Source organism: Marmota monax, unplaced genomic scaffold, assembly GCF_021218885.2.
Source record: "Marmota monax isolate L192 unplaced genomic scaffold, Marmota_monax_Labrador192_F-V1.1 WCK01_AAM20220418_F8-fsc00145, whole genome shotgun sequence".
NCBI classification, from domain to species: Eukaryota; Metazoa; Chordata; class Mammalia; order Rodentia; family Sciuridae; genus Marmota; species Marmota monax.
The window spans coordinates 4,285,763-4,310,476 of record NW_026695201.1 but is presented as its reverse complement, the minus strand read 5'-3'; the positions used below and the strand labels follow the sequence as shown (position 1 = coordinate 4,310,476).

Sequence of the window (24,714 nt, the reverse complement as noted above, 5' to 3'; positions counted from 1 at the left end):
AGGATCCAGGCTCTTCACTGAATATCAATTGGTCTGGGGATTTTAAACCCATGCACCTTCAGGGCCCAGGAATTGCCAGAGCACTCTGGAAGACCGTACCCCAGGGATCTCTCCTGGATTCCACTTTTGTGGTGGAGTGGACCCAATTCTAAGTCCACTATGTCACCTCCCACCCTGATATTTCCTGGTCTTGGGTTCAGTCTCCAAACTCAATCTCTCCTGTCCCTGCCCTTCTGAATTCATGACCAGAACCTCACTTCCAGCCTGTCCTGCAAGCAGCCAACTTGGAGGGGCAGGGGTAGAGCTGGGTGGGTTTTCATGACCAGTTGTTCCCTGTGTAAACCTCTCTCCACATTTGATTTTCTGCTGGTCACTTAAGTGCACTCTTTGTCGTGCAGCGTGTGTTAACTGCACCTGTATTTCAGGCCCATCCCAGGTTTGCCAGGAATTGGCTCCCTCAGGTGCCAGACCCCACACAGTGGCTGCAAAATCGTTCCTTCCCTTGTCTTCTGCAAGCTCTCTTGAGAGATGGCAGCTTTTTTCCCCGTACAAGGATATTGTGCATTTTAACCAGGCAATGTCCTTGATCTTTAAACACTCCATATCCAGACACATCTCAGGGCTCCTAAAAGTGCAGTTCCTTTAATTCCTTCATCCCTCCACTTTGCTCACAGAGGGAGTGCTCTGGCTAGGGCCTCCAAACCCTCCAAGTGTTTGGTGTAGAATTGTCCCTCTGTGGATTACTTCCTTATTTTATTATATTCAATCTTCAGAGTCCTTGATCTGCTTTGAATATCCAGTTATACATTCCAATAAAGCCCCCCCCCCCTTAAAATGCCTAACATTTAATCAAGGTCCAGTACTGATGTCATCCTGTCTCACCTGTACTGATAACCCAGTGGGGATGATTGGGTCACTTGGACCCCTTTGAACAAGGCCCTGAAGATGGGATCCCAGGAGGGTTAGCCACTACCCTGGAAGAGGCATCCTCAGAGGCCTGCCAGCCCCATCCTTCCCTAAGGAGAATACCCACCACCAAGGCTGTCAGACACCAGATATGGATATTGGGTGTCTCTTCCTTCTTTGCTGCACCCTCATCCACCCCGCAAAGACTATTTTCTTCTTTAGGAGTTTCAGGTTGAAGATGCAAACTGAGCATCCATATAGATAAGTTAAGAAGGAGCAGGACAAAAAGCCTCCTCCCTGCCCTTTACTCCTCTGGCTATTTTAAAGAGTTACCTGTCAAATGTATTATATGTCAAGATCATTGTACTGTCATATATAACTAATTAAAACAAATAAAAAAAGAAATAAAAAAAAGAGTTACCTGAAGGGCTTTGGGGGATGGCATATTCCCTGTCGGGATTCCTAAGCCCCAACATTCCAAGCACAAAGTGTTTGGTGTAGAATTGTTCAGAGGCATTGAGGGTCTTTTGAAATCTCCAACAGTGCTCACTGCCTACATGAAAAGAATTCATAAAAACACTTGTGGTTTAGATATGAGGTGTCTCTCCCCAAAGATCCTGCGCTAATTCAGGGATATTCAGAGGTGAAATAATTGTATTATGGGCATTGTAACCCAATCAGTTCATCCTAGTTTGACTGGGCAAGTAACTGGAGGCAGGTCGGGCATGGCTGGAGAAGGGGGTAACTGGGAGTATGTCCTAGAAGTTCCTTGAGGCCCCAGCCCACTCTCTTCTCTCTCCTTTCCTCTTGTCTTTTCTCTCTCTCTACCTCCTTCCTGGCTGCCATGAGTAGAGTAACTCCCCTCCTCCACACCAAGATGTTCTGCCTCACCTGGGGCCCAGAGCAATGGACTTGATCCACCATGGACTGAATCTCTGAAACCATGAGCCAAAATGAACGTTCCCTCCTCTAAGTTGTTCTTGATTAACATAGGGACACAGTGTCACGAAGCCAACCAACAAACATCAATGCATGAATTGATATGATTTATTTTTCTTTCCTTGGCTACTAGCAAGTGGTTCTCCATCCTTGGGACCGCATCCCTGGGAGAAGAGCTCTGGGTCCTGTAGTAGGAAGTTCTCAACGATAGAAGAGAAGCACAGCTGCCTCTGTTATCTCCCGGCTGCTGCTGTAAGCAACATGAGTTCCATGTCCATTCCAGTCAAAAGCAGAGAAGTCTCCACATTGCCTGGGATTACCCTCTGGGAAGAATCCTCCTCCACCAATGCAGTGCTAGGAAACAAGGAGAGGAGGAGGTGGTGATGAGAGGGCTGCTGATGAGCCCAAAGGTAATAATGGCCAAATCCAGAGGGATCTGTGGTCCCCATCCATTCTCCATGGGCAGTGTTGATCTTCTCCCATAGACTTCTCAACCCTTAGCTTAGTGACACACCATCTCCTCCTGACTTTCCTGCAACTTTTATGAACATCTGTTCTTGGATTCCCTGGCTGGACTCTTCCTTCATGAATTCCTTAAGTGCTGCTCCCTAGGAGGGGGCACATCTCCCTCTCCCGTATAGATTGTCTGACTCAGCAAGGAGGAAGGGAAGTTACACCCCCCCACATGCTCACACCACACTCTTACACACACACACACACACAGCCTCATTCCCAAGCACCTTTGGTCCCCACAAAGACTCACAAATTCAGTGTTACACCCGGTGACCCTCATTCCGGCACACAAGGCATTGGCTGCTCTCTCATTATTAAATACTCTGAACTGGACAAATCCTGCAGTGAATTCCTCTGAAAATGAGATGCAGAAAACAGCACTCAAGGAGGATGCCAGAAATAGCTTCCTTTAGGCTGCCCAGAGAATGTGGATGCCAGGCTGAGGCTCAAGAGTGGAGGCCAGCAAAACTGTGGTCATGATTGGTGCATCCCAGCCCCAAACTTCATCAACTTTTTCCCAACCCCAGAACTCAAGAACTGGTTCTCAGAGAGGGTCTCTGTTCACCAGCGCTTGTATGGAGAAATTCAACAATATTGGGGAATCACAAACAAACATGTAAAAAGGCTTGTTGCAGCAATTAGTTTCTCTCTCTCTCTCTCTCTCTCTCTCTCTCTCTCTCTCTCTCTCTCTTTCTCCCTCCCTCTCCCTCCCTTTCTCCCTCCCTCCCTCCCTTTCCCTCTCCCTCTCCCTCTCTCTGTCTCTATGAGACAAGGTCTCACTAAGTTGCCCAGGTTGGCTTCAAACTTTCAATCCTCCTGCTTCAGCCACCTGAGCATCTGGGATTATAGACAGACACTAGGATGTCTGGCTTCTCTTTTATTTTAAAATTTTAAATCTTAGATGTATTTACAACAACTTTGAACTTTATAAAATAGGGCTCAACCTAACAAAGGAGATGCCGCCAAACTTAGATGAACATTAAATAAATATTTACCCCTCACAATAGAAGTAAAATTGTCTCACCATTTGCTCTGTATACGTGAATCTTGGTCTCAATAAGTTGCTGAGGGGTTGATAATGGGGTCGCTAGGAACAGAATCTGGAGCCAAGCTTCCCCAGCCCATATGCTACTCTCCTGCCTGTGCACCGTGATCTCAGGTAGGTTCCTGAACCTCTCAGTGCTTCAGGTTTCTGATTCATAAAATGGGGGTCATAATAGTCCTCAAGGGTAGTTGTGCAAATTAAATGTGACAAGACATGTAACATTCATTGAAGAGAATGAGCTGTGTTAATAAGTAACCTCCTATCATAACTGAATTTATCATCTTTGCTATGAAGAGTTCAAGGAGCATTAAGAACTCACGCTGGCCGTAGGGTGAGTAATACGCTGCAGTTTTCTGAGCATCACCAAAATCGTAGATCACAGGTATCGCCGGACCATTGTCAGTCCAACACTTTCCTATTCCATATTTCACTGGGTATTTCTACAAGAAACAACAACGACAAAATCATTGGATAAGGAAATAGTTTTGGTTTGGGGAGTTACAATCATTCATTAAGAGAAAGCAATGTTTTCTCAGTCAATGAGATTATTTCAAAACCAGGCAAAATAAGAATCTTTCCTTTTTGCTTTTCTCCTACAACCAGGCCAACTGGTGCCCTCCCTCCCTTTCTCCCTCCCTGCCCCCGCCCCAAATCTTCTCTCTCCTGGGTCTCTTATCTTCTCTGGCTCAGAATTCATTTTTTTCTTTCTTAAATTTATTCTAATGTGTTATACATGATGGAAGAATGCAATTCATTTCATATTATACATATAGAGCACAATTTTTCAAGTTGGTGAAAATACACAAAGTATTTTCACACCATTGGTGTCTTCATACATGTTCTTAGGGAAATGATGTCTAACTATTCCACCATCATTCCTACCCCCGAGCCCCTCCCTCCCCTTTGCCCTATCTAAGGTTCCTCCATTCCTCCCATGTTCCCCCCACATTGCCATTATGAGTCATCTGGCTCAGAATTTCTGAGGAAAGTGGGTCAGAAGCCATCAGCAAATTAGGATGAGGGGACATGAAAGGGCCATGAAAAGGTGCTTCCTGCCCAACCTCACACACCTGCCTCTCTCTACACCCAGGACAGCCAGTCCCAGCCCGCAGCCCTGTGTACCTGGTAGAGGCCAAACAGATTATGTTCCAGATGCTGGAAGAAGCCAGTTCTGGTGCGGTACCTCAGCAGAGAGCTGTTCCGCCAGTTCTGCATGGGGCTCTTGTTGGGCACATGCCAGATGCCCAGGTCTGCAGCCTGGATGTCGAAGTAGCCAGGGTTCTGGAAAGCAACCAACACTGAGACTGACCAGCCCAGGTCCCACAGGGGCAAAAGACACACATGGGCTCCCTCAGCTGAGCTGACAGCTCTGGGCTCCAGGGGGACAGATGGCCAGCCGTGCTCACACATACCCACCTCCAGCAGATCATGCCCCCCCCACCACCCCACTGCCTCATGGCCTTGTGGGAGGAAGCTGGGATGCGAGGCATGTGACTGTTTCTCTCTTCTGCTCCAGCCCCATGTCCACAGCCCCCCTCCCAACTTCCCTCCTGCATGCTGTGGCGCAGCCACACTCAGGTCCTCACCCTTTCCCAGTGGCACCCACCTTGTAGTCGTCACTGGTGGCCGCCTCTGCAGACCCGAAGGTGTTGTAATTGGCCCAGTTGCCGTCCCCCTCTGGGTAGTCTGCTCTGTTGCCCTGCTGGCTGGACCACCGATCGCCCACCGTGCACTTCCCAGCCATGTTGTTCTCGTGCACACTGGCCACCAGGGTCCAGCCACCACCCGCAGAGGTCATGTCACAGAAGGTCTGGTAGATGGCACCATTCTTGGCCCGGAGGAGATACAGGCCATCTGTGGAGAGAACCAGCCCCGAGCCTCCCTGTCTGTGAGCTCATGCCATCTCAGTGCCATGACCAGGACAGCTCTGGGAACTAGAAACATGGCCTAAGGGCTCCTCTCCCTCAGTCCTGTCACTATGCATCCCTGGGTATAGTGGAACACCCTCAAGTTTGAATAACAACTTACTGATTGAGACAGAACACAGAATTATCCAAGCTCTCAGCAACGTTCCTCTCAGAATTAAGCACAGAATTTTCATATGACTCAGCAATTCCACTTCTAGTACATGCCCAAAGGAATTAAAAACAGGATTCAAACACTAAACATTTATTGCAGGATTAGTCACAGGACTCATAGAAATAACTGACGTACTCAACAGAAAAATAAAATAGTGTGTATACACACATCACATACAATCTATATTATGCATATATTGACATATATATATCTATATGCAATTAGTTATTCATGCTATATGTATAAACCTTGAGAACACTATGCTAAGTGGAAGTAACCAGATGTAAAGTATAGTTACCTTATGATTCTACTTACATGAAGAAACTAAAATAGGCAAATTCATAGAGACAGAAAGTACAACAGCAGCTACATGGGCCTTAGGGAAGGCAGAATATGGGTTCATTCTATAAATTCATTATAGAATTTCTGTTTGGGATAATGAAAATTTTCTTGAGATGTATAGTGGTGGTGGCTGCATAGCATTGAGAAAGTAATTCATGCCAATGAAGTGTACACTTAAAACTGGTTAAAATGACAAAGCTTATCCCATGTATAGTATATACTTTTTACCACATTCATTTAAACTAAAAAACAAAACAAAACAAAAACACTTGGGTGTGATGGCACACACCTGTAATCCCAGCAATTTAGAAGGATCAGGCCAGCCTCAGCAACATAGTCAGACCTTGTCCAAAAAGGTGAGGGGTAGGGTTTAGGATGTAGCTTAGTGGTAAAGTGCCCCAGGTTCAATCCCCAGTACTTTAAAAAAACAAAACAAAACAAAACAAAAACTTTAAAAAGCTAAAAAAAAAAAAAGAATTAAAAAAAAATTCACTGAAGACAAAATCCTGATAGGGCTCCTTACTTACCATTTGCACCAAAGTACTTCTCTTTGATTTCTTTGCAGCTTCTAGGCAGAGATGCAAACAATGAAGACCAGGTCCATTCCTTCGGAAACAACATTGCCCACAGCTAGAGAATATGCAGAGTTTCGTTCTCTTTGCTGCTCTGACACAAAACCCAGCCTTCCCTTGCCACTATTCCCCAACTCACTCCACCTCTGTGGCAGAGCCTCGCTGCCTGGGTTGAAAGACCCTGAGCTATCCAGCATCATCCACCAGCCCATCTGAGCCAGCATCCAGCACAGGTTTACCTCCCTCCCTCCACAGGACCTCGTGCTGGGCCACGCCCTGCCCTGGGCACCGGGCATTTCAAAGAAATTCAACATCCCCAGGAACTTACCTCTAGAGGGAGTTGCCAAAACCAACAGAAAATGTTATTAAAAGGAATGAAGGATAAACTCAGGAGAACAAGAGGAAGACTCTGAGATGAGAATAGAGAAGTCTGAAGGGAGCCAGGGGGTGGTCTGGGGTAGGATGACTTAGTGACAGAGGCTTTCTAGTTCTGGTGACACTACAGTGTACTCTGAGAAAATAGACATGATTCATCAGTTGGAAGAAAGAAAAGAGAATTCAAGGCAGGAGAAAAACATGTGCAAAGACCTGGAGAAAAGAATGAAGCAAAGCCCGGCTTGAGGAGGAAATACAGGAAGCTTAAGGTGGTAGAGGCAGAGGGTGAGGTGACAGAGCTGAGACTCTAGCCAGGAGCCCAGCAGGGGCACAGAATGAAGAACCTTGTACACGAGCGTCAACTCTGCAAACCAGTCTAAAAGTCTGGAGGGGTGGAAGCATCACAGGCTTTCAAGTCAGAGGGATGCAGGCCTAAGTAGCTCAGGCTTCCAGTGGACAGTCCTTGGGTTCTACTTGCCACACCTGAGCCTCAGTTTCCTTCTGCTTCAGATGAAGCTAATAAATAGTATTTTTGTAAAGATCAAGAGAGATAATATGTAGAAACATGCTTTTCTCAGCCAGGCATGGTGGTAAACACCTGTGATCTGGGTGACTTAGTGAGACCCTATCTCAAAATAAAAAATAATAAAACATGCTGGTGATGTGGCTCAGTGGTAGAGGGCCCTGGGTTCAATCCACAGTACTCTGGAAAGAAACAGGTGTTTGTCTTTTAAAAATGAATAGATAAATAACAATTAAAAGAAATACAGATTTTAAAATGCCATTGCTATTCTTATAGAGAGAAGACTATAAAGAGAACATTCTCTGGGCACAGGGTATACCACACAATTACCAAGGTCACTGCAGGCCATGGTAGTGGGAAATAGTGAAGAGAGGACACTTTTCTTACAAGGGTCCCCTCAGGACCACACAGAGACAAAGAACCAGACCCAGGATATGTCATATCTTAGCAATAGTCTCACTGCTAGAGACCAGATCCCTCCAGAGGCCAGAAATCAGCCCTTAGACTACATCCAAGGTGGCCTCTGTGCATCTCAAAGACGTCATCTCTGGCTCAGGAGAGTCTCCTTCCTGGAAGCAACCCTGACTACTGTGTTTTCTTTGAAAGCTGTGTGCAGGTGACCTGGGGGACTGGGCCCCTGACAGGGAGACTCACCAGCACTGCATCCTCTGCTGGCCACAATGAGAAACAGAAGGAAGCCGAGTTGGGTCATGGTAGTCTAAAAAAAAGCAAGATGAAAGTCACTGTCTTGATTGTCTTTTTTTTCTTTATTCCTGTCTCCTTACAAAGACTCAAAGTTCCCCTGCTTTTTTTTTTTTAAACTCCACACATCTCTGGAAATTAGACCAGACCTGAGCTAAAATAAGGGCTCCCCAAACTCACAGAAAGCAAACCCCTCTGCCAACACAGGGCCAGGAGCTGAAGTTGCCAGCTGAGTGGAGACTGGATCTTTCTCTGCAGAGGCTCCTAATGGGAGGTGAGAGCTGAGCCCTTTATGGAGAAAGCACAGGGGCACAGCCCAGGTCTCCAGACTCACCCTCCCCCGGCATGATGCCCAAGGAGGTGAGGCCTCTGGTTAATACAGGAAAGATATTCAGTGATGATGATGGAATTAGCAGGACAAATAGTCAAGCTCATTTCCTATGCAAGGCATTGTTCCTAGATTTGTGGATTTCATGGCTCTGTGTATTTAAAATAAAAATAGGGGAGACTCTCAAGAGTTGATGTTGATTTTGGGTTTTCTTTGTGCCTTTCTTTCCTGCTAAGTAAAAACTTTTTCTCCTATTAAATATCTAGTATCATCATCATTTCATAGAAAAAGGAAACTTTAACAATGAAAGAGGAAAGGTACCATTTCAGAATCAGTATAAGTCTTTAGCTCCAATAAATGTAGTTCCATACAAAGTTTTGTTATTTGGTTGTTAATTTTCTCATTTTGCCACAAACTAGTGAAACTTTACTACACATTGAACTTGGGATTAAATCCGTTAAAAAAACCAAAAAACCTTTGATGCGTCAAAGCTCCTATATCATTCCTGTCCCAATGTTATCCAAATCCCATCAGCTTATAATAGAAGTGATCGGCTCCTCCTCAGTGACATCACATCCCTAATTCATTACAGTACTGATAACATTGCAACCCATAGGAAAAGACTGTGAACCTCTGTTTGATTAAGCTACTATTTTTTATCTTTTTAAGTCCAAAGTATAGATTTGCACAAAACACTCATAGATATTGAGAAAATAAAATAAAACAGTGCCCATGAAGGAATGCCCACTTCTGCCCCTCTCCCCTCTGTACTGCCTGCAGTGGAACAGCAGTCTCCTGCTCAGCATTATCACCAGTCTCAGACCTCTCATGAAGTCCAAGGTCATCAAAAAGAGGAACAAGAAGCTCATTCAGCTCTAGTCAGGCTGATATGTCAAAAGTATAACCAATAGAAACCCAGGGATAGTCACAACTGGGTACCGAGAAGATTCGAGGGTCACAGATTGATCCCAACATTGGCTATGGGAGCAACAAGGAAGTAAAGCCCATGCTACTCAGTGGCTTCTGGAAGTTCCTGGTCCCCAATGTCAAGGAGCTGGAAATGCTGCTGATGAGCAACGAGTCTTACTGTGCTGAGATTGATCACAGTATTTCCACCAAGACCCTCAGAGCCATCATGAAAAAAGAAACCCTACTGGCCCTCAGAGTCACCAGTTCCAATGCCAGGCTGCACAGTGAAGGAAATGAATAGGAGACCCCTGTGTGTATTTCATTTGTATTTAAATAAACCCAGAAAAAACTGCACACACACAGATAAAATATATACTTTTAGTATTTTTCTTATTAATTCTCGGATGTATTTTTTTCATATTTTGACATCTTTAGTATCATTTTGCATCCCATCTTTAGTAGTACACACATCATGGAACAGTCTACAATTGACTGATTGAACCTAAGAGTCTAGGAAAATGGTAAGCCTGTTTGAGGGATTGCTAAGAGCCACAGCCAAGTAATATGATGCATGGCATTTTTGGTTGAAAGGTGATACCAGCTAGCCATTGAGATGATATGATTATGTTAAGATTTGCATTCATATGGATATTGGACTCCTGCTGTTCACCTCGGCCTGCTACAGGACTCCTGGAGAGTTCCCATTGGTTGGGGAAGTGCAGTAGGAGGGAATTCTGGAGGAGGAACTTCCTGTTGGGATCTGGGAGAACGCTGCTGTGGGTCGGTCAGCAATCTTCCTGGGAGGATACGGGGGCATTGGCGGCAGTTTCAAAAATAAAGTTTGTTCCTGCTTGAGTGGCTCGTGATTTTGTGCCCAGCCAGACTGCGGCAAGGGATATTATCCCTTCTAACCATCAGCATCCATCAGTGACTGTGTCCCACTGATTGTACCTCCTACTTCCTCTGCACTCGGTTCCCAGTGCCACTTCCCCTAAATCCCACAATGAAGTGGCTTAAAACAACAGCAGCCATTTCTTTTGCTTATGCATCTGCAATTTGAGTGTGGCTTGTTTCTGTTGCACATCAGCTGAAACATCTTAGTGTCTTCTCTTATGTTCACTCACTTATAAATAGACTGTCACGATGGGATTTTAGGGTTGAACTATTCAGACATCTGGAAGCAACAGAGAGCCCATAGCTGGTGGCCAGGGGGGTTGTGTGGATGCTGGACACTTGCTCTCTCCAGTCTTTCTCTTCCCCACTTTGGGTCTTATTTGTATTTTAGCTCAACTTCCTCCATCACTGCATTTCCATATGCTGCAGAAAACAGGAATCAGAGGAGTTAAGAGGATAACTCTAGGACCAGTGAGGACTATTTTAACATTGGCAATGACACGTTGAGGGCAGAGGAGAAAAATAGCAGGAGATAGCAATGGCAGCCAAATGCACTTTCCACTTGCACTACAACCTATGCTGGGCTACAGAAGGGGCTGGTTTGAGGCTAGGTTGTATGAAGTGATGAGCTGAAAGTTATTGGGAGGTGAGGGAGTGCTGATAGATATAGAAAATAATTCGAGTATTTGCCTAGGCATGCACAAGGCCCTGGGTTCAATCCCCAGCACTGCAAAAACAAAGAAAAGAAGGAAAGATGATGGTTTTGATAAAATATTGCATTTGATGAACTTAAGATTCATCATCAATGGCCAGTGCATATCAAAATAATTCAAAATGAACCTGAGACAGAAAATTGACAGTATGTACGTGCACCAAGAGAAGCATGTGGAAGAAAGTTCCTCCAGTGCCACCTCACTCCAGCCCTGCATCTATCTGTCTCTCGTGAGTTAGTTATACTTTGTTATTTTTAAAAAAGAAAGGTTTGTTGTACACACACACACACACAGAGTTTAATGAATTACCACAAGGCAAATATCTGTATCATTATCATCCTGTTCAAGAAATAGAACTATCAGCACCCCAAAAGCTTCCCATATGTTCCTTCCAGATTATAAACCTATATCTTCTCCCTAAAAGTCATCAGTTGCCCAACTCTTATCGTAATCAGATTCGGTGTCCTTGTCACACTGTCAAAGCTATCATAGATTTATAGCTTAAGGTGGTGGCCCACACCTTCTGTAGTCACAGCTACTGGTGGGGGAGTGTTAAACCAAGAGGAGTTCCAGTTGGAGGTCAACCTGGGAAATTTAATGAGACCCTGTCTCAAACTGTATTGGCTGATGCCCTGCAACTCTCAAAGCCTTCAGCCTTACAATGGTAATTTCTGTTCATAAATCTTGGTTAGAACAAGTTGCATAGTTCTGCTTAACTTCATAGAAAAAGTGCAGCTCTTTCTATTGAGGATTGATCCTAGGGCATTCTGGGCAAGCACTCTACTACTGAGTTACATCCTTAGCCTTTTAAATTTCATTCTGAGACAGGGTCTTACTAAGTTGCTGAGGTTGGCCTTGAACTTGTGATCCTCTTGCATCAGCCTCCCAAGCAGCTAGGATTACATGTGCCTGGTGGTTATTCTTTAGAGTTGTAACAAGTAGTGGAGATATATGATAGCCAGGTCAGTCCTCAACCTCTCCATCCCTGCTCCTCTTCCAGCCTGCCTTCCATTTATTTATTTATTTACCTGGTGTGGGGTATTGAGTCCAGTGGTACTTAACCACTGAGCTAAATCTTCAGCTCTATTTATTTATTTGTGGGACTGGGTCTTGCTAAATTGCTTTTAGGACCTCACCAAGTTGCTGAGGCCGGCTTTGAACTTGTGATCCTCCTGCCTCTGCCTCCTCTTCCTTTCCTTTATAATGCAATAGATACTTATAACCCGTGACATAACCCAAGATCTAAAATGTTATCAGTCACCTACACCTACCCCAGTGCTCCTTTGTATCACTCCACCTCATTTCCCCGTCAGGTGTTGCCATAATGTCAATTTGTGTTTATTGTTTTATCGCTTAAGTTACTTTTATTGACCACACATATATGCAACATATTGCATACGTGAATAAATGTCTTTTCAAATTTCTTTATTTTTGAATTATATAAAACTACTGGGGCACATTTTTTCTGGGGCATATTTTTCCCTGTGACATTAAATAACTAGTTGTCCTCTAAAGCTGTTGCAAAGTCACCCATTCATTTTCATTGCTATTGCTATTCCGTGGTATGAATTTATCATGATTTGGTTTTCTACTATCCAATGATTGGGCATTCATTTTGATTCTAGTGGTTTTTCTTTTTTCAATTAAGCACAATACTTCTATAAGCATCATTGTGTGTGTTTCTAGGTGCAGCTTTTTGTTGCTATGACTGAGAACTGAAAAGAACATCTTAAAGGAGGAAAAGTTTATTTGGACTTAAAGTTTCAGTCCATGGTCTGTAGGCTCCATTCCTCTGGGCCTGAGGCATAACATCGTGGCAGAGGGGTGTGGAAGAGGAAAGATGCTCAGCTCACAGCAGCCAGGATGTCTAGGTAGGGGAAGAAAGGTAATCCCGTTTCCCCTGAGATTACAGAAGGGGAGAGATTAGGAAGGAGAAGAGCAAAACACATGTCCATTTTAAAAATTAGTTGCAGTAGCAAAGCAGCAAGGGCTATATTCAAAGCATAAAATGGACCACTGTTACAATATATGGAAGTTCCAGGCCCCCTGTATCTCCAAATGTGACTTTACTTGGGGACAGGGCCCTTTAAAGATATAATTAAGATTAAATGAGGTCATCGTGGTGGGTGCTAATCCAAGAGGAGGTTGGGGCACATATACAGACTAAGGGTCAACATTGTGAGGGCACTGTAGTAGGGTGCCCACCCACAAAACAGGAAACAGGCCTCAGCAGAAACTAAACCACCAACATTGGGATCTTGGACTTCTGGCATCCAGAACTGTGAGAAAATAAATTTCAGCTAAGTCACTCAGTCTTTTGCATTTTGTTCTGGCAGCACTAGCAAACTGACGTTGCTGCATTTAAGGATGATGGCCATTAAGCATATTTTTAACTTGTACAAGAAAAATAATTTGTGTGTTACTGCATTCATCCCTGACAGTGTTTTACTCATAGCGGGATCTTACTTTACCCATAGCCTCTGGTCCCCCTTTGAATCTCTGAATCCTGTTTTACAGTCAGATCCTGCAGGGGATCATCCTGTTCTTGAAGACTATAAGGCTTTTTTTCCCATCAAAATCTCCTGCAGTTCGCATTCCTACTAGGTTGGTCTCATGGTAGTTGAGAGTTAGGTGGCAGTTTGTTGTGTTAGGTCCCTGGAGTGCCTGTTTTTATTAGGCAAAAGAGAAAGCAGAAAGCAGGAAATAACAAGCAGAATTTATGTTGAGGATCCATTTTACGTTTATTAATTTGTAGCAAAATAAAAAATCAAAAAACACAAACCAAATCCAAAACATAAAGCCACTCTATCACTCAGGCAGGAAACTTTTGGGAAACAGGTAAATTAATGGACCACTGGTTGTCAAAACCTTTTCTGAAGCACATAATAGCAGCATATTTCGATAGCCATAAAATCATTCACTCCATGAGGTTCAGCAATTCCTCTCTTGGGAACAAACCCTAAGGAAATAACTAAAAAGAAACAAAAGGTTATGTATATAAATATAAAAGATATTCATTGTAGCATGATTTGTAAGAGTATAAGTTTTCTTTCTTTTTTTTTTTTAGAGAGAGAGAATTTTTTTAATACTTATTTTTTAGTTTTTGGCACACACAACATCTTTGTTTGTATGTGGTGCTGAGGATCGAACCTGGGCTGCACGCATGCCAGGTGAGCGCGCTACCGCTTGAGCCACATCCCCAGCCCCGAGTATAAGTTTTCAACAACAAGGAAATTGTTAAGTTAGAGCATGTAAACCAATGGAATACTATGCAGCTATTAAAATGATAATACTTTTTTTTCCTCACCATGCAACCTGCTTTAGTGCCAACAGCCTACAAGCACAGAGGCCAGGCAATGGTTTGGGAGCACAGTTTGTTCTGGTAGGAGACACTATGAGAGGTAAAAAAAAATTCCAGGTAAAAATGATGATTATGAAGAATGTGTAGAAACATGAAAAATGTTTTATGATTTTGGGGCACATATCAAGAAAAAGCAGAATGCAAAATTACATTCATTTTATGATTACAGCTATGTAAAAAAACGTCATGTAGTCAAAAATGGATGGAGGATTGGAACTAAAAACAATTTAAAAATATTTACTTATGCCTGTAATCCTAGAGATTTGGGAGACTCAGGCAAGAGGATTACAAGTTTGAGACCAGCCTCAGCAACTAGTGAGGCCCTAAGCAATTTGGAGAGTCCCCATCTCAAAAACTAAAAAGTGTTAGGGGTGTGATTCAGTGGTTAAGCGCCCCTGGGTTCAATCCCCAGCACTAAAACAAAAAACAAAAAACAACAACAACAACAACAACAAAAAACAAAACAAAACAAAAAAACAAAACTATATCTATATCTATCTATCTATCTATCTATCTATATATCTTTACTTATTTGTTTTTGTGGTACTGGGATTTAAACCTAGGCAAATGCTTTACTGCTGAGCTACACACCCAACTCCAAAACAATTCTCTTAGGATAGTAAGTCTATACATTTTTTAAAAAGAAATTTTATTTAAAGTATATATTTTACATATATATTTTGTTTTTTATTTTGAGACAGGGTCTCTGTCAGTTGCTGAGGCTGGCCTTGAACTTGTGATCCTTCTTCCTCAACCTCCCAAGTCACCGGGATTACAGGTGTATGCTACCAGGCATGGCTCAGACATAAATTCTCAAATAACAAAGTTCTTAAGTTTTGTTTCAGGAAAAGCTTCTAGAACCCACCTAAGGATAGTATGAAACTGGCTTTTCAGGATGGACATTTGCGGGGCACAGTGTACCTACTGTAATCTCAGTGATGCTGGAGGATCCCAAATTCCAGGTCAGTTTGGGCAATTTAGTGAGATCCTGTTTGTGAGAAATAGAAACTTCCGTGGTCCATTTTTAAAATATAGTATTTAGCCTTAATTGGGATGTAAAATACAATTGTAGCTATTTTGAGATCCAATTGTAGCCATTTTTTTTTCTGTGTGTAACTGTTTATTCAATCCACCATAGATCAAAAGTATTCTAGAAAAAAAATTGTGCTCAGACATTTTTTCCTTGTACATAAGGGGCTTGAACAGCCATGAATGTGCACATCCCCAGGAGTCCTCCTAGACCCTGTTCTCCATAGACACTGAAGGTCAGCCGACTATCCCTAGGGTTCTGCCCAGACCCCATCCTCCTGACACTGAGGGACAGCCGACTATTTTTTCTTCACAGTGTTTCAAGGAAATCCCAGCTGGGGAAATGGTGGTGCTGGTTCTATTCTTCTCCCTCAGTCTCCAGCTCCTTCTTTGCAGCAGAGAACACTCAAGCAGAACATGCTGGAAGAATGGAAAATGAAGACTCAATCTGGGTTTGCAGGCTTTCACTGGGTTCCATCTAGTCTGTCCCTATTAAGTGGAAAAGACCTTCAAGTTCTGGTAACAACCGACCCAATCCCACTGCCTTTCATTCCATCCTGTGAAGAACAGCAATTAATTACACATTGGTTCTTTTCATGCTTTGGACTAAATTGAGATGAAGGAATGTTTACATGTATGTTGAGAGCCACAGCTGAAGCAGCCCCAGCAAACTTGCAGCTGATTGGCTCCTCTGCTGTGATGCTCATTGGGCTGTTTTCCCGCCCTTTCAGACCACGGAGCTGCTCAATGGGGGGCTCTTTTGGCTCTGCCCACGGGACCCAGCCAATTGGCCTCAAGAGATGGAGGAGGGGGTGTTGAGAGGCTCGCTGGAAGCCGGTGGTGGCAGTTGGGCTCTGAGGGAATTCCTGAAGAGCTTGTGTGGTGTGGCATGTGTTCTAAAAATAAAGTTCGTTTCTGCTTGACAAGTGGCTGTGAATTGTGCCCAGCCAGACTGCGGCATTGAACTAAATTGAGATGAAGGAATGTTTACATGTACACAAAAAATGCAAATGTGAACAATCATGCCGAAAAAAAGGGGTTAAAACTTTTTTGGTTTGTGCAAAAATGATTATAATAATAATAATAAATTATTATGCAAATTATGCTCACCAGGAAGAGATGGAAGGGAACAACACAAAAAGCCACCAAATGAGGTGAACATTCCCATGTGACTTATTTTCTAGTCACCTTTCCAGTTTTGTTTTCTAATATCACCGTATTTCCCTCACGAAAATTACTTCTTATTCATTGAACAGAATATAGGTCCTAAAATTAAGGCCTAATATTCTATGTGGCCCTGACACCTGGGGAAACTTTAAAGGACTCAAATTACTTAACCCTAAGTCCCCTTCCATCCTGCCGATGCAGAGCTGGTCTCCTGGCCAGGCACTTGCTGTCATTCTCAGGCAGCCTCTGCAGAATGATTCCAGCAAACCAGTTGCATCTTCTGGTGGGTACAGGGTCACTTGGCCCTCTTCACACTAGGAGGTTGCCTTTGGACCCTGCAGGAGGGTCCAGAGATGACTCTCCTGTGAGTCATCCCCTTAATGAGTCACCTGTGGCCCCCAAACAGCCTGTGTAGCCTGTCAGTATCCTGTATACCTCTCTGGACTAAGGAAAGGTGATCACAAGCTGCTGTGGGCTCTTTTGTGTGGTACCTGGTGCTGAGTGCTTAGTTCTTCTCACAACCTTTCCCCCAACAGGTGACTGGGAGGGCATTAAAGCAAGTTTGGGGGACTTTAAGAAAGCCCTGTTACTTGTTCAAGGAGGTCTAAGAACCCAAGGTAGACCAAAAAGACACCCTGTCTAAAGTTCAAATTCACCCAGCCAGTCCTTTGTGCTGTGACTGAGATTTGCAGGTCCTGCCTTCCCAGGATATCAGGCTGCTCAGAGTCTGTAAGTGTTACCATCTATTTCTGTGTAGCAGAGCTCCCCAAAACTTTGTTATGTAAAACAACACACACTTATCTTGGGTTTCATGGCTCAGAAATTCAGGCATGGCTGAGCTCTCTGCTCTGTGTTCTCTCCCGAGCCCTGGGCTTCTTACACTGCAATGAAGATAAGAGCCAAGCTTCAGTATTCCTGATCCAGTGGCCCATTCATTGGTTGCTGGAAACACTCTGAACCCTGCAGAGTGTTTGTCTGAGGTCCAAGGTCTTTGCTGTGCTTGGTCAAATCTTCCTTCAGACCCTGGTGGGGTTGCTCTCCCCACGAGATTCATGTGAGAAGGACAGAGGGTCCCGTGGAGCAGGGCAGTCACAGTGTGATTGTGCAGCATGGCTCTGGGGCTCTTCTTGGCCTCTCTGTGCAGCCTTCTCTCCTCCTGGGGACAGGCAGGGCCTCTTCTGAAATGGGGGTCTTGTGATCTACTACCAGACAAGGGAAATCAGAGCGTTTGTTTGTGGCCAGCTCCAAGACAAAGAAGGGGGGATTTGTTTGATTTGGGGGAAGGGGCTCCAGTTCCCATGAACTGCCTTGAAAAACAGAAATTCAGAATTCTAGTTTCTCGAGCTTTCCTGAGGGGTTGAGTGGGGGCAGGAGGATAGAGGAAAAGAAAGACATCAGAGGCTGCTTCTGTTTCCAAAGTGCCATGCTTCGGGGTGCCAATTTCAGAGCCCCAACAGTGTGAATGTCAAGAGGCAGGGTCGTGGGCATTTCTCTCAAGAGCTGTCCACCCTTCTGGGCTTGATAACTAGACAGGCACAGTAGGGCATCAAAGATGCTGCTTCCTATTCCGAAGGGCAGGCCTCTTGCTGGAAGGCAGTGCCCCCCAAGACCCTATTTCCAGACTCTCCCTGGGGGCTACACAGCCGACCTTACCCATGGTGAGAGCAGCAGTGACAGGGTCCACCTCAGCTTCCCACACTTGCTTGCTCCTTTTCTCCATCTTGATCATCCTGCCCACGTTGAAGGCCAGTGGTGAACCAGCAATCCAGCTGCAAAATCAGGAACTGTGCAGAGGCCCAGTAAAGCTCTGCACTCAGTCCCTCCCAGAGTGACAATGGCAGAATTATGGCATATTATATCACAGGAGCCTAAGGAGACTTGGCTTCTGATGGACACCAATGCTCAATGGTTCATGGCTCACTCTCAGAAGTCCTGACAGGTGTGTGAAGCTGGCTCTCTAGTGAGCATGGGATCCAAACAGCACAGCCTTGTTCAGAGAAGGCCATCTCTCCTGCTTCCTGCTCCAATTTTCTTGGCATCTGTCCCTGGCAGAAGAGCAGAACCTCACTCTACTCGCGTCTTCTTGCCCTGACCAGCTTCCCCATCCAGGCCAACATGTCACCATTTCCTGGCTTTCAGGATGCTTAGGGTTCCCCCTATAGTTTTTTTCAGCTCCTGTATAGCACAGAAACCTGGAAGCATAGAAATGGATTCAAAGAATCCAACTGTAGCCATTTTAACTGTAACCCTTCCCTTTGCTCACCCAATTTTAAAATTTGCCAATCTTGGAGATTGTAACCCCAAGCTCCTCCTATCAGAGCAGGGGGTAGTACGATGTTAGGGATAAAAACAGGCGAATGGCCAGCCCAAGTGTGCTTGCCTGCTGGATCCTCTCTGGTAACCTGCCCTTCTGCAGAAGTAAAGTTTGCCGAACTACTTCTGAGCATGCGTTTGATTCCTTGCAGCACCCAGGTATTACTAACATGTCTCAGAACAAAAAAATAAAGGGACTGAGGATGTAGTGGATGGAGTACCATTAGGTTTAGTCCCCATTGTTGTAAACAACACCAACAACAAAAATACAAAAACACATGTGCAGAAGAAGCCTGGTACTCTGTCCATGACCTTTTGACCTCACAAACTCAAAACTCCCCAGGCAGCCAGATGTGGTGGGGCACACCTGTAATCCCAGCCACTTGGGAGGCTGAGGCAGGGGGATCGAGAGTTCAAACCCAGCCTCAGCAACTTATAGAGGCCCTAAACAATTCAGGAAGACCCTGTCTCTAACAAAATAAAAAAAAGGGCTGGGGATTTGGCTCAGTGGTTAAGTGCCCCTGGGTTCAATCCAATTCAATTCAAAAAAAGAAAAAAATCCTAAAAATAAAAAATCCCCCATGCAACCTGTGAAGAAACATAATAGCCATTTACATGCATGCAAAAGACCCTCAAACTCCCCTTCTTGCCATCTAATAAACAAGCTACTTCTTCCTTCTTATAAACACCCCCACTGGCAATTGATCAAGGAGGCAGATTTGAGATTATAGCTCCTGGTCTCTTTGCTGACTGGTTGTGCAATAAAGCCTTCTCTCCTCCCTCGCCCCCAGTATCAAGGGTTGAACCCAGGGCCTACAAGCGGGCTGGGCAAGCACTCAACAACGGAGCCACATGACCAGCCCCAGTAAAGCCTTTTCTTTTTGTAAGAACCTGATGCCGTAGTCTAACAGTGGCCATTCCTTTGGGAGCTTCCCTTTGTAAATTTGCTTATTCCCGCTTTGCCTGATGTTCTAAATTCTAGAGAAAAGCTGCACCTAAATGATTAAACTGTAAATTGCTAAATAATCTTTCTCTATATTTACAGAACCTAGAACATCTGTTGTCCTTCAGATAACATCAGAATATGTAACACCCCTTTAGTCTTTCATTCTCTGCATCAACTAACACAAAATGTGTAAATTGCTGTGATGTTTAACTTGGGGGTGGAGGAGATAATATGTTTGTCTAAAGAATTACAGCTCTAGGAGTCAGGGTCAATTGCAAGTTTCTGGCCACAAAATGAAGAAAAAAATCCATGCCCTGGATGGTGAAAACCCCACCAGGCAGTGCCCTTCCTGCCCGTTGCCCCCTATATCTCCTCTCCCTCTCCATTGAAGCCCTTTTGCTTACCTGAGTTCCCAGGTGGCCTTTTCGGGGGGATGATAGTCCCCTTCATCTACTCAGGATTCCAGCAGATTTCCTTAACAAACAACTCTCACCTCCCAGGAGTATTTGCTTTTAAATCATGAGCAATCAGACTTGGGTCTTGGTAACTGTTAGGAAGAATTTAACACAGGCAACACCATTCTGAAACTTAGAATAAGTCATCTCAAGGTCACTCTGACTCAACCTGACCCTAAAACCCAAACAATACTCCAAAGGAAATGGTTATCTGGGTCTGAAGTCCTGAAAACACCTGATTCAACATGGAACAGTGACTACCTCAAAGAGTGGAGGTGCGACCAAAAGGATCCTTCCTGCCAACCCCTAGCAACAGCCTGGCCTAACTGCAGAATTCCCCCACTCCCTCATGCCCCTAGAGGGACCCCAGGCTGTAATTGGAAAGTGGGTCTCAGTCTCCACTGGGCCCACCTCCGTAGTTTATCCTGAATAAACAAACCTTTCCTCTCTCTTTATCTCCTTAATTCTGTTCTTTCCTTACAGTAGCAATAGCTTTAGCTTATGGTTGTGGGGGAGGGGCAGCAATACCAGAGTTGATCTGATCTGATAACAGCCACAAGGGACTATTATTGGGCAGTGGTGTATACAGTGGGGCTGCTTTATGGCCCCCGTGGGAAGGAATGGGCTGACATGACACTATCACTACGCTACTCAGAACTGCACGCATTTTATTTTATTTATTTACTTTTTTGATTTTATTATTATTTCTGTATATCATTTGTCACTGATATACAGAAATGCCTTTGATTTGTGGGTGTTGATTTTATATCCTGCTACTTTAGTGATTCACTTATTATTTCTAGAAGTTTTCTGGTGGAATTTTTTGGATCCTGTAGGTATAGAATCATGTCATCAGCAAATAGTGACAGTTTGAGTTCTTCTTTTCCTTTCCATATCCCTTTTATTTCTTTCTCTCTCTAATTGCTCTGGCTAGAGTTTCAAGAACTATGTTAAATAGAAATGGTGAGAGAGGGCATCCTTGTCTTGTTCCAGTTTTTAGAGGGAATGTTTTCAATTTTTCTTCATTTAGAATGATGTTGACCTTGGGCTTAGCATAGATAGCTTTTACAATGTTGAGATAGATTCCTGTTATCCCTAGTGTTTCCAGTGTTTTGAACATGAAGGGGCGCTGTATTTTTTCAAGTGCTTTTTCTGCATCTATTGGAATGATAATATGATTTTTATCTTTGAGTCTATTGATGTGATGAATTACATTTATTGATTTCCATATGTTGAACCAACCTTGCATCCCTGGGATGAACCCCACTTGATCATGGTGCACTATCTTTTTGATATGTTTTTGCATTCGATTTTCCAGAATTTTATTTAGAATTTTTGCATCTATATTCATTAGAGATATTGATCTGAAGTCTTCTTTCTTTGATGTTTTGACTTTGGTTTTGGAATCAAGGTGATATTGGACTCATAGAATAAGTTTTTCTATTTCACGAAATAATTTGAGGAGTATTGGTACTAGCTCTTCTTTGAAGGTCTTGTAGAATTCAGCTATGTATCCATCTAGTCCTGGGCTTTTCTTGGTTGGTAGGCTTCTGATGGCATCTTCTATTTCATTGCTTGAAAATGTTCTGTTTAACTTGTGTATATCATCCTGATTCAGTTTGGGAAAATCATATGACTCCAGTAATTTGTTGATGTCTTCAATATTTTCTATTTTATTGTAGTACAAATTTTCAAAATAATTTCTTATTATCTTCTGTATTTCTGTAGTGTCCGTAGTGATATTTCCTTTTTTATCGTGGATGTTAGTAATTTAAGTTTCCTCTCTCCTTCTCTTCATTAGCGTGGCTAAAGGTTTATCAATTTTATTTACTTTTCAAAGAACCAACTTTTCATTTTGTCAATTTTTTTCAATTATTTCTTTTGTTTCAATTTCATTGACTTCAGCTCTGATTTTAATTATTTCTTGTCTTCTGCTTTTCATGTTGGTTTGTTTTTCTTTTTCTAGGGTTTTGAGAAACAATATTAGGTCATTTATTTGTTGACTTTTTATTCTTCTAAAGAATGAACTCCATGCAATGAAATTTCCTCTTAGAACTACCTTCATAGTTTCCAAGAGGTTTTGATATGTTATATCTGTGTTCTAATTTACTTCTAAGAATTTTTTAATCTCCTCTTTGATGTCTTCTGCAACCCATTGTTTATTCAATAGCATGTTATTTAGTCTCCAGGTGTTGGAATAGCTTCTATTTTTATTTTATCATTGATTTCTAATTTTATTTTATTATGATCTGATAGAATGCAGGGTAGTATCTCTACTTTTTTTATTTGCTAAGAGTTGCTTTATGGCAAAATACATGGTCTATTTTAATAGAAGGATCCATGTGCTTCTGAGAAGAAAGTGTATTCACTTGTTGATGGACAAAATATTTATATATAAACTTAAATTACTAACATCAATAAAGTATAAGTTATTGATTGTATTATTAAGTTCTATTTTCTTTGTTCAGCTTTTGTTTGGAAGATCTACTCAGTGAAAGAGGTGTGGTAAAGTTACCTAGAATTATTGAGTTGTGGTCTATTTGACTCTTAGAACTTGAGAAGAATTTGTTTTATGAATGTAGATGCTCCATTGTTTGGAGAATATATATTTATAATTGTTATGTCTTGTTGATGTATGGTTCCCTTAAGCTGTGTGAAATGTTCTTCTTTATCTGTTTTGATTAACTTTGACTTGAAGTCTACTTTATTTGACATGAGGATGGAAACCCCTGCTTATTTCTTTAGTCCATGTGAGTGGTAAGTTTTTTCCCAAACTTCACCTTCAGTCTGTGGATGTCTTTTCCTATGAGATGAGTCTCTGGAAGGCAGCATATTGTTGGTTCTTTCTTTCTTTTTTTTTTTTTAAATTCAATCTGCCAGTCTATGTCTTTTGATTTGTGAGTTTAGGCCATTAATATTCAGTGTTATTATTGATACATGATCTGTATTCCTGGTCATTTTTGTTTATTTTTGGAATATTTTGCAGAGGATGTTCTGTATTGCAGGCTTTCTAGTTGTAAACTATTTTAACTTTTGTTTATCATGGAATATTTTTATTTCATTCAAATCTAAATCTTAATTTTGGCATCCACTTTCTTTCAGAACTTGGTAAAAGTTGTTCCAGAATATTCTAGCTTTCAGGGTCTGGGTTGAAAAATATGCAGAGATCCTAATTGGTTTCCCCGATATGTAATCTGATTCCTTTTTCTTATGGCTTTTAAAATTCTATCCTTATTATGTATGCTAGGAATTTTCATTATAATGTTTCTTGGTGTAGAAGTGCTGTAATTTTGTACATTTAATCTCCCGTATGCCTCTTGTATGTGATTTTTCTAATTCATTCTTCATGTTTGGGAAATTATCTGACATTATTTCATTGAAGTGATTGTACATTCCTTTGGTTTGAATCTCTGTGCCTTCCTCTATCTCAAGAATCTTAGATTTGGTCTTTGAAGTTATTCCATAATTCTTGGATGTTCTGTTCATGATTTCTTACCATCTTCAATGTGTGGTCAACTTTATTTTCAAGACTGTATATTTTTTTCTTCATTATCTGATGTTCTGTTTTCCAAGTGATCTAGTCTTTTGGGATGCTTTCTATTAAGTTTTTTATTTGTTTTATTGTTTCCTTCATTTCAAGGATTTCTGATTTTTTCCCCAATATCTCTATCTCTTTTTTGCAGTAGTCTTTTGCTACCTGTATTTGCTCCCTTACTCTTTCTTGGGTGTGATCAATGGTTGCCTGTATTTACTCTCTTATCTCTTTGTTGGAATGATCAATTTTTGCCTGTATTTGTTCACTTAAATAATTCTTTAATTCATAAATTATCTTAATAATGTACATCCTGGACTCCTTCTCTGACATTCCATCAACTGCATTATCCATAGATTCTATTATTATAGTATGCTGGTTTGTTTGGGGCACTTTCTTCCCTTGTTTTTTCATGTTTTCTGTATGTCTTCCTTTCTTGCAGTGCGGATATGAGATATTACAGTTTCTATCATATAATATTATAGTGTCCTTGCAGATTACCTGTATCTCACCTTGGTGTTGGGCTCCTAGACCCCTGCCAGTGTCACACAATAAATGCTCCTGCAATTAAAGGTGGTAGCAGAGACAACTCAAGATAGCAGTGGGGGTGTCCCAAGATGGATGCAACCACTTTCAGAGATGGGGCTGAAAGGGTGGGCTGTCTGTTTGGAGATGCAGCTGCCTCCAGGCCCTATCTGTTGTCCCAAGGTGAAGGCTACTGTGTGGGGAGGGCTATGACAATGGCTTCAGTGTCCCAAGATGGCGGTGGGGTTGGCCTGGGTTCCATCGTGGTCTGCTGGTTGGCAGTGTGGTCCTAGGTCTGGGCCTGGGTTCCAGGCTAGGTCTGCTGGTCAGCAGGGGTGGTCCTAGGCCTGGATTAACTCTTTCTGATACAGATACTAACAAAAATCTTTAAAACAATTTTTTTTTTTTCTGTAGAAGAGATGGAATTTTGAAATGTTGCCCAGCCTGGCCTTAACTTACCAGTCTCAGGTGATCTCCCTGCCTCCAGCTTCCTTAATACCTGAGATTTTAGGTGTACACCAACTCATCTAGCATAAAAAATCTAAT

General features: G+C 42.7%; 1 protein-coding gene and 1 pseudogene across 1 annotated transcript; one reads left to right on the top strand and one right to left on the bottom strand.

Moving 5' to 3' along the window:
• Positions 1 to 1,939: 1,939 nt before the first annotated feature.
• On the bottom strand, positions 1,940 to 8,286 carry LOC124082575 (intelectin-1a-like). The gene is made up of 8 exons (XM_046429026.1): positions 8,177 to 8,286; positions 7,945 to 8,012; positions 6,352 to 6,449; positions 5,010 to 5,257; positions 4,526 to 4,684; positions 3,723 to 3,843; positions 2,609 to 2,712; positions 1,940 to 2,199 (listed from the first exon to the last, which is right to left on the bottom strand). Exons 2-8 carry the CDS (start codon positions 8,004 to 8,006, stop codon positions 2,047 to 2,049), a joined length of 945 nt encoding a protein of 314 aa, XP_046284982.1. The 5' UTR covers positions 8,007 to 8,012; positions 8,177 to 8,286; the 3' UTR covers positions 1,940 to 2,046.
• A 58-nt stretch (positions 8,287 to 8,344) lies between these two features.
• LOC124082498 (large ribosomal subunit protein eL32-like) lies at positions 8,345 to 9,534 on the top strand (annotated as a pseudogene).
• Positions 9,535 to 24,714: the final 15,180 nt, after the last annotated feature.

Excerpts from the sequence above, each read along its gene's own strand:
- LOC124082575 (XM_046429026.1), bottom strand. The coding sequence starts at position 8,006 with ATGACCCAACTCGGCTTCCTTCTGTTTCTCATTGTGGCCAGCAGAGGA. Across the intron at positions 5,258-6,351 it reads GAAGTACTTTGGTGCAAATG|ATGGCCTGTATCTCCTCCGG; the intron begins GTAAGTAAGGAG and ends TTCTCTCCACAG. Across the intron at positions 2,713-3,722 it reads TTACTCACCCTACGGCCAGC|AGGAATTCACTGCAGGATTT; the intron begins GTGAGTTCTTAA and ends TCTCATTTTCAG.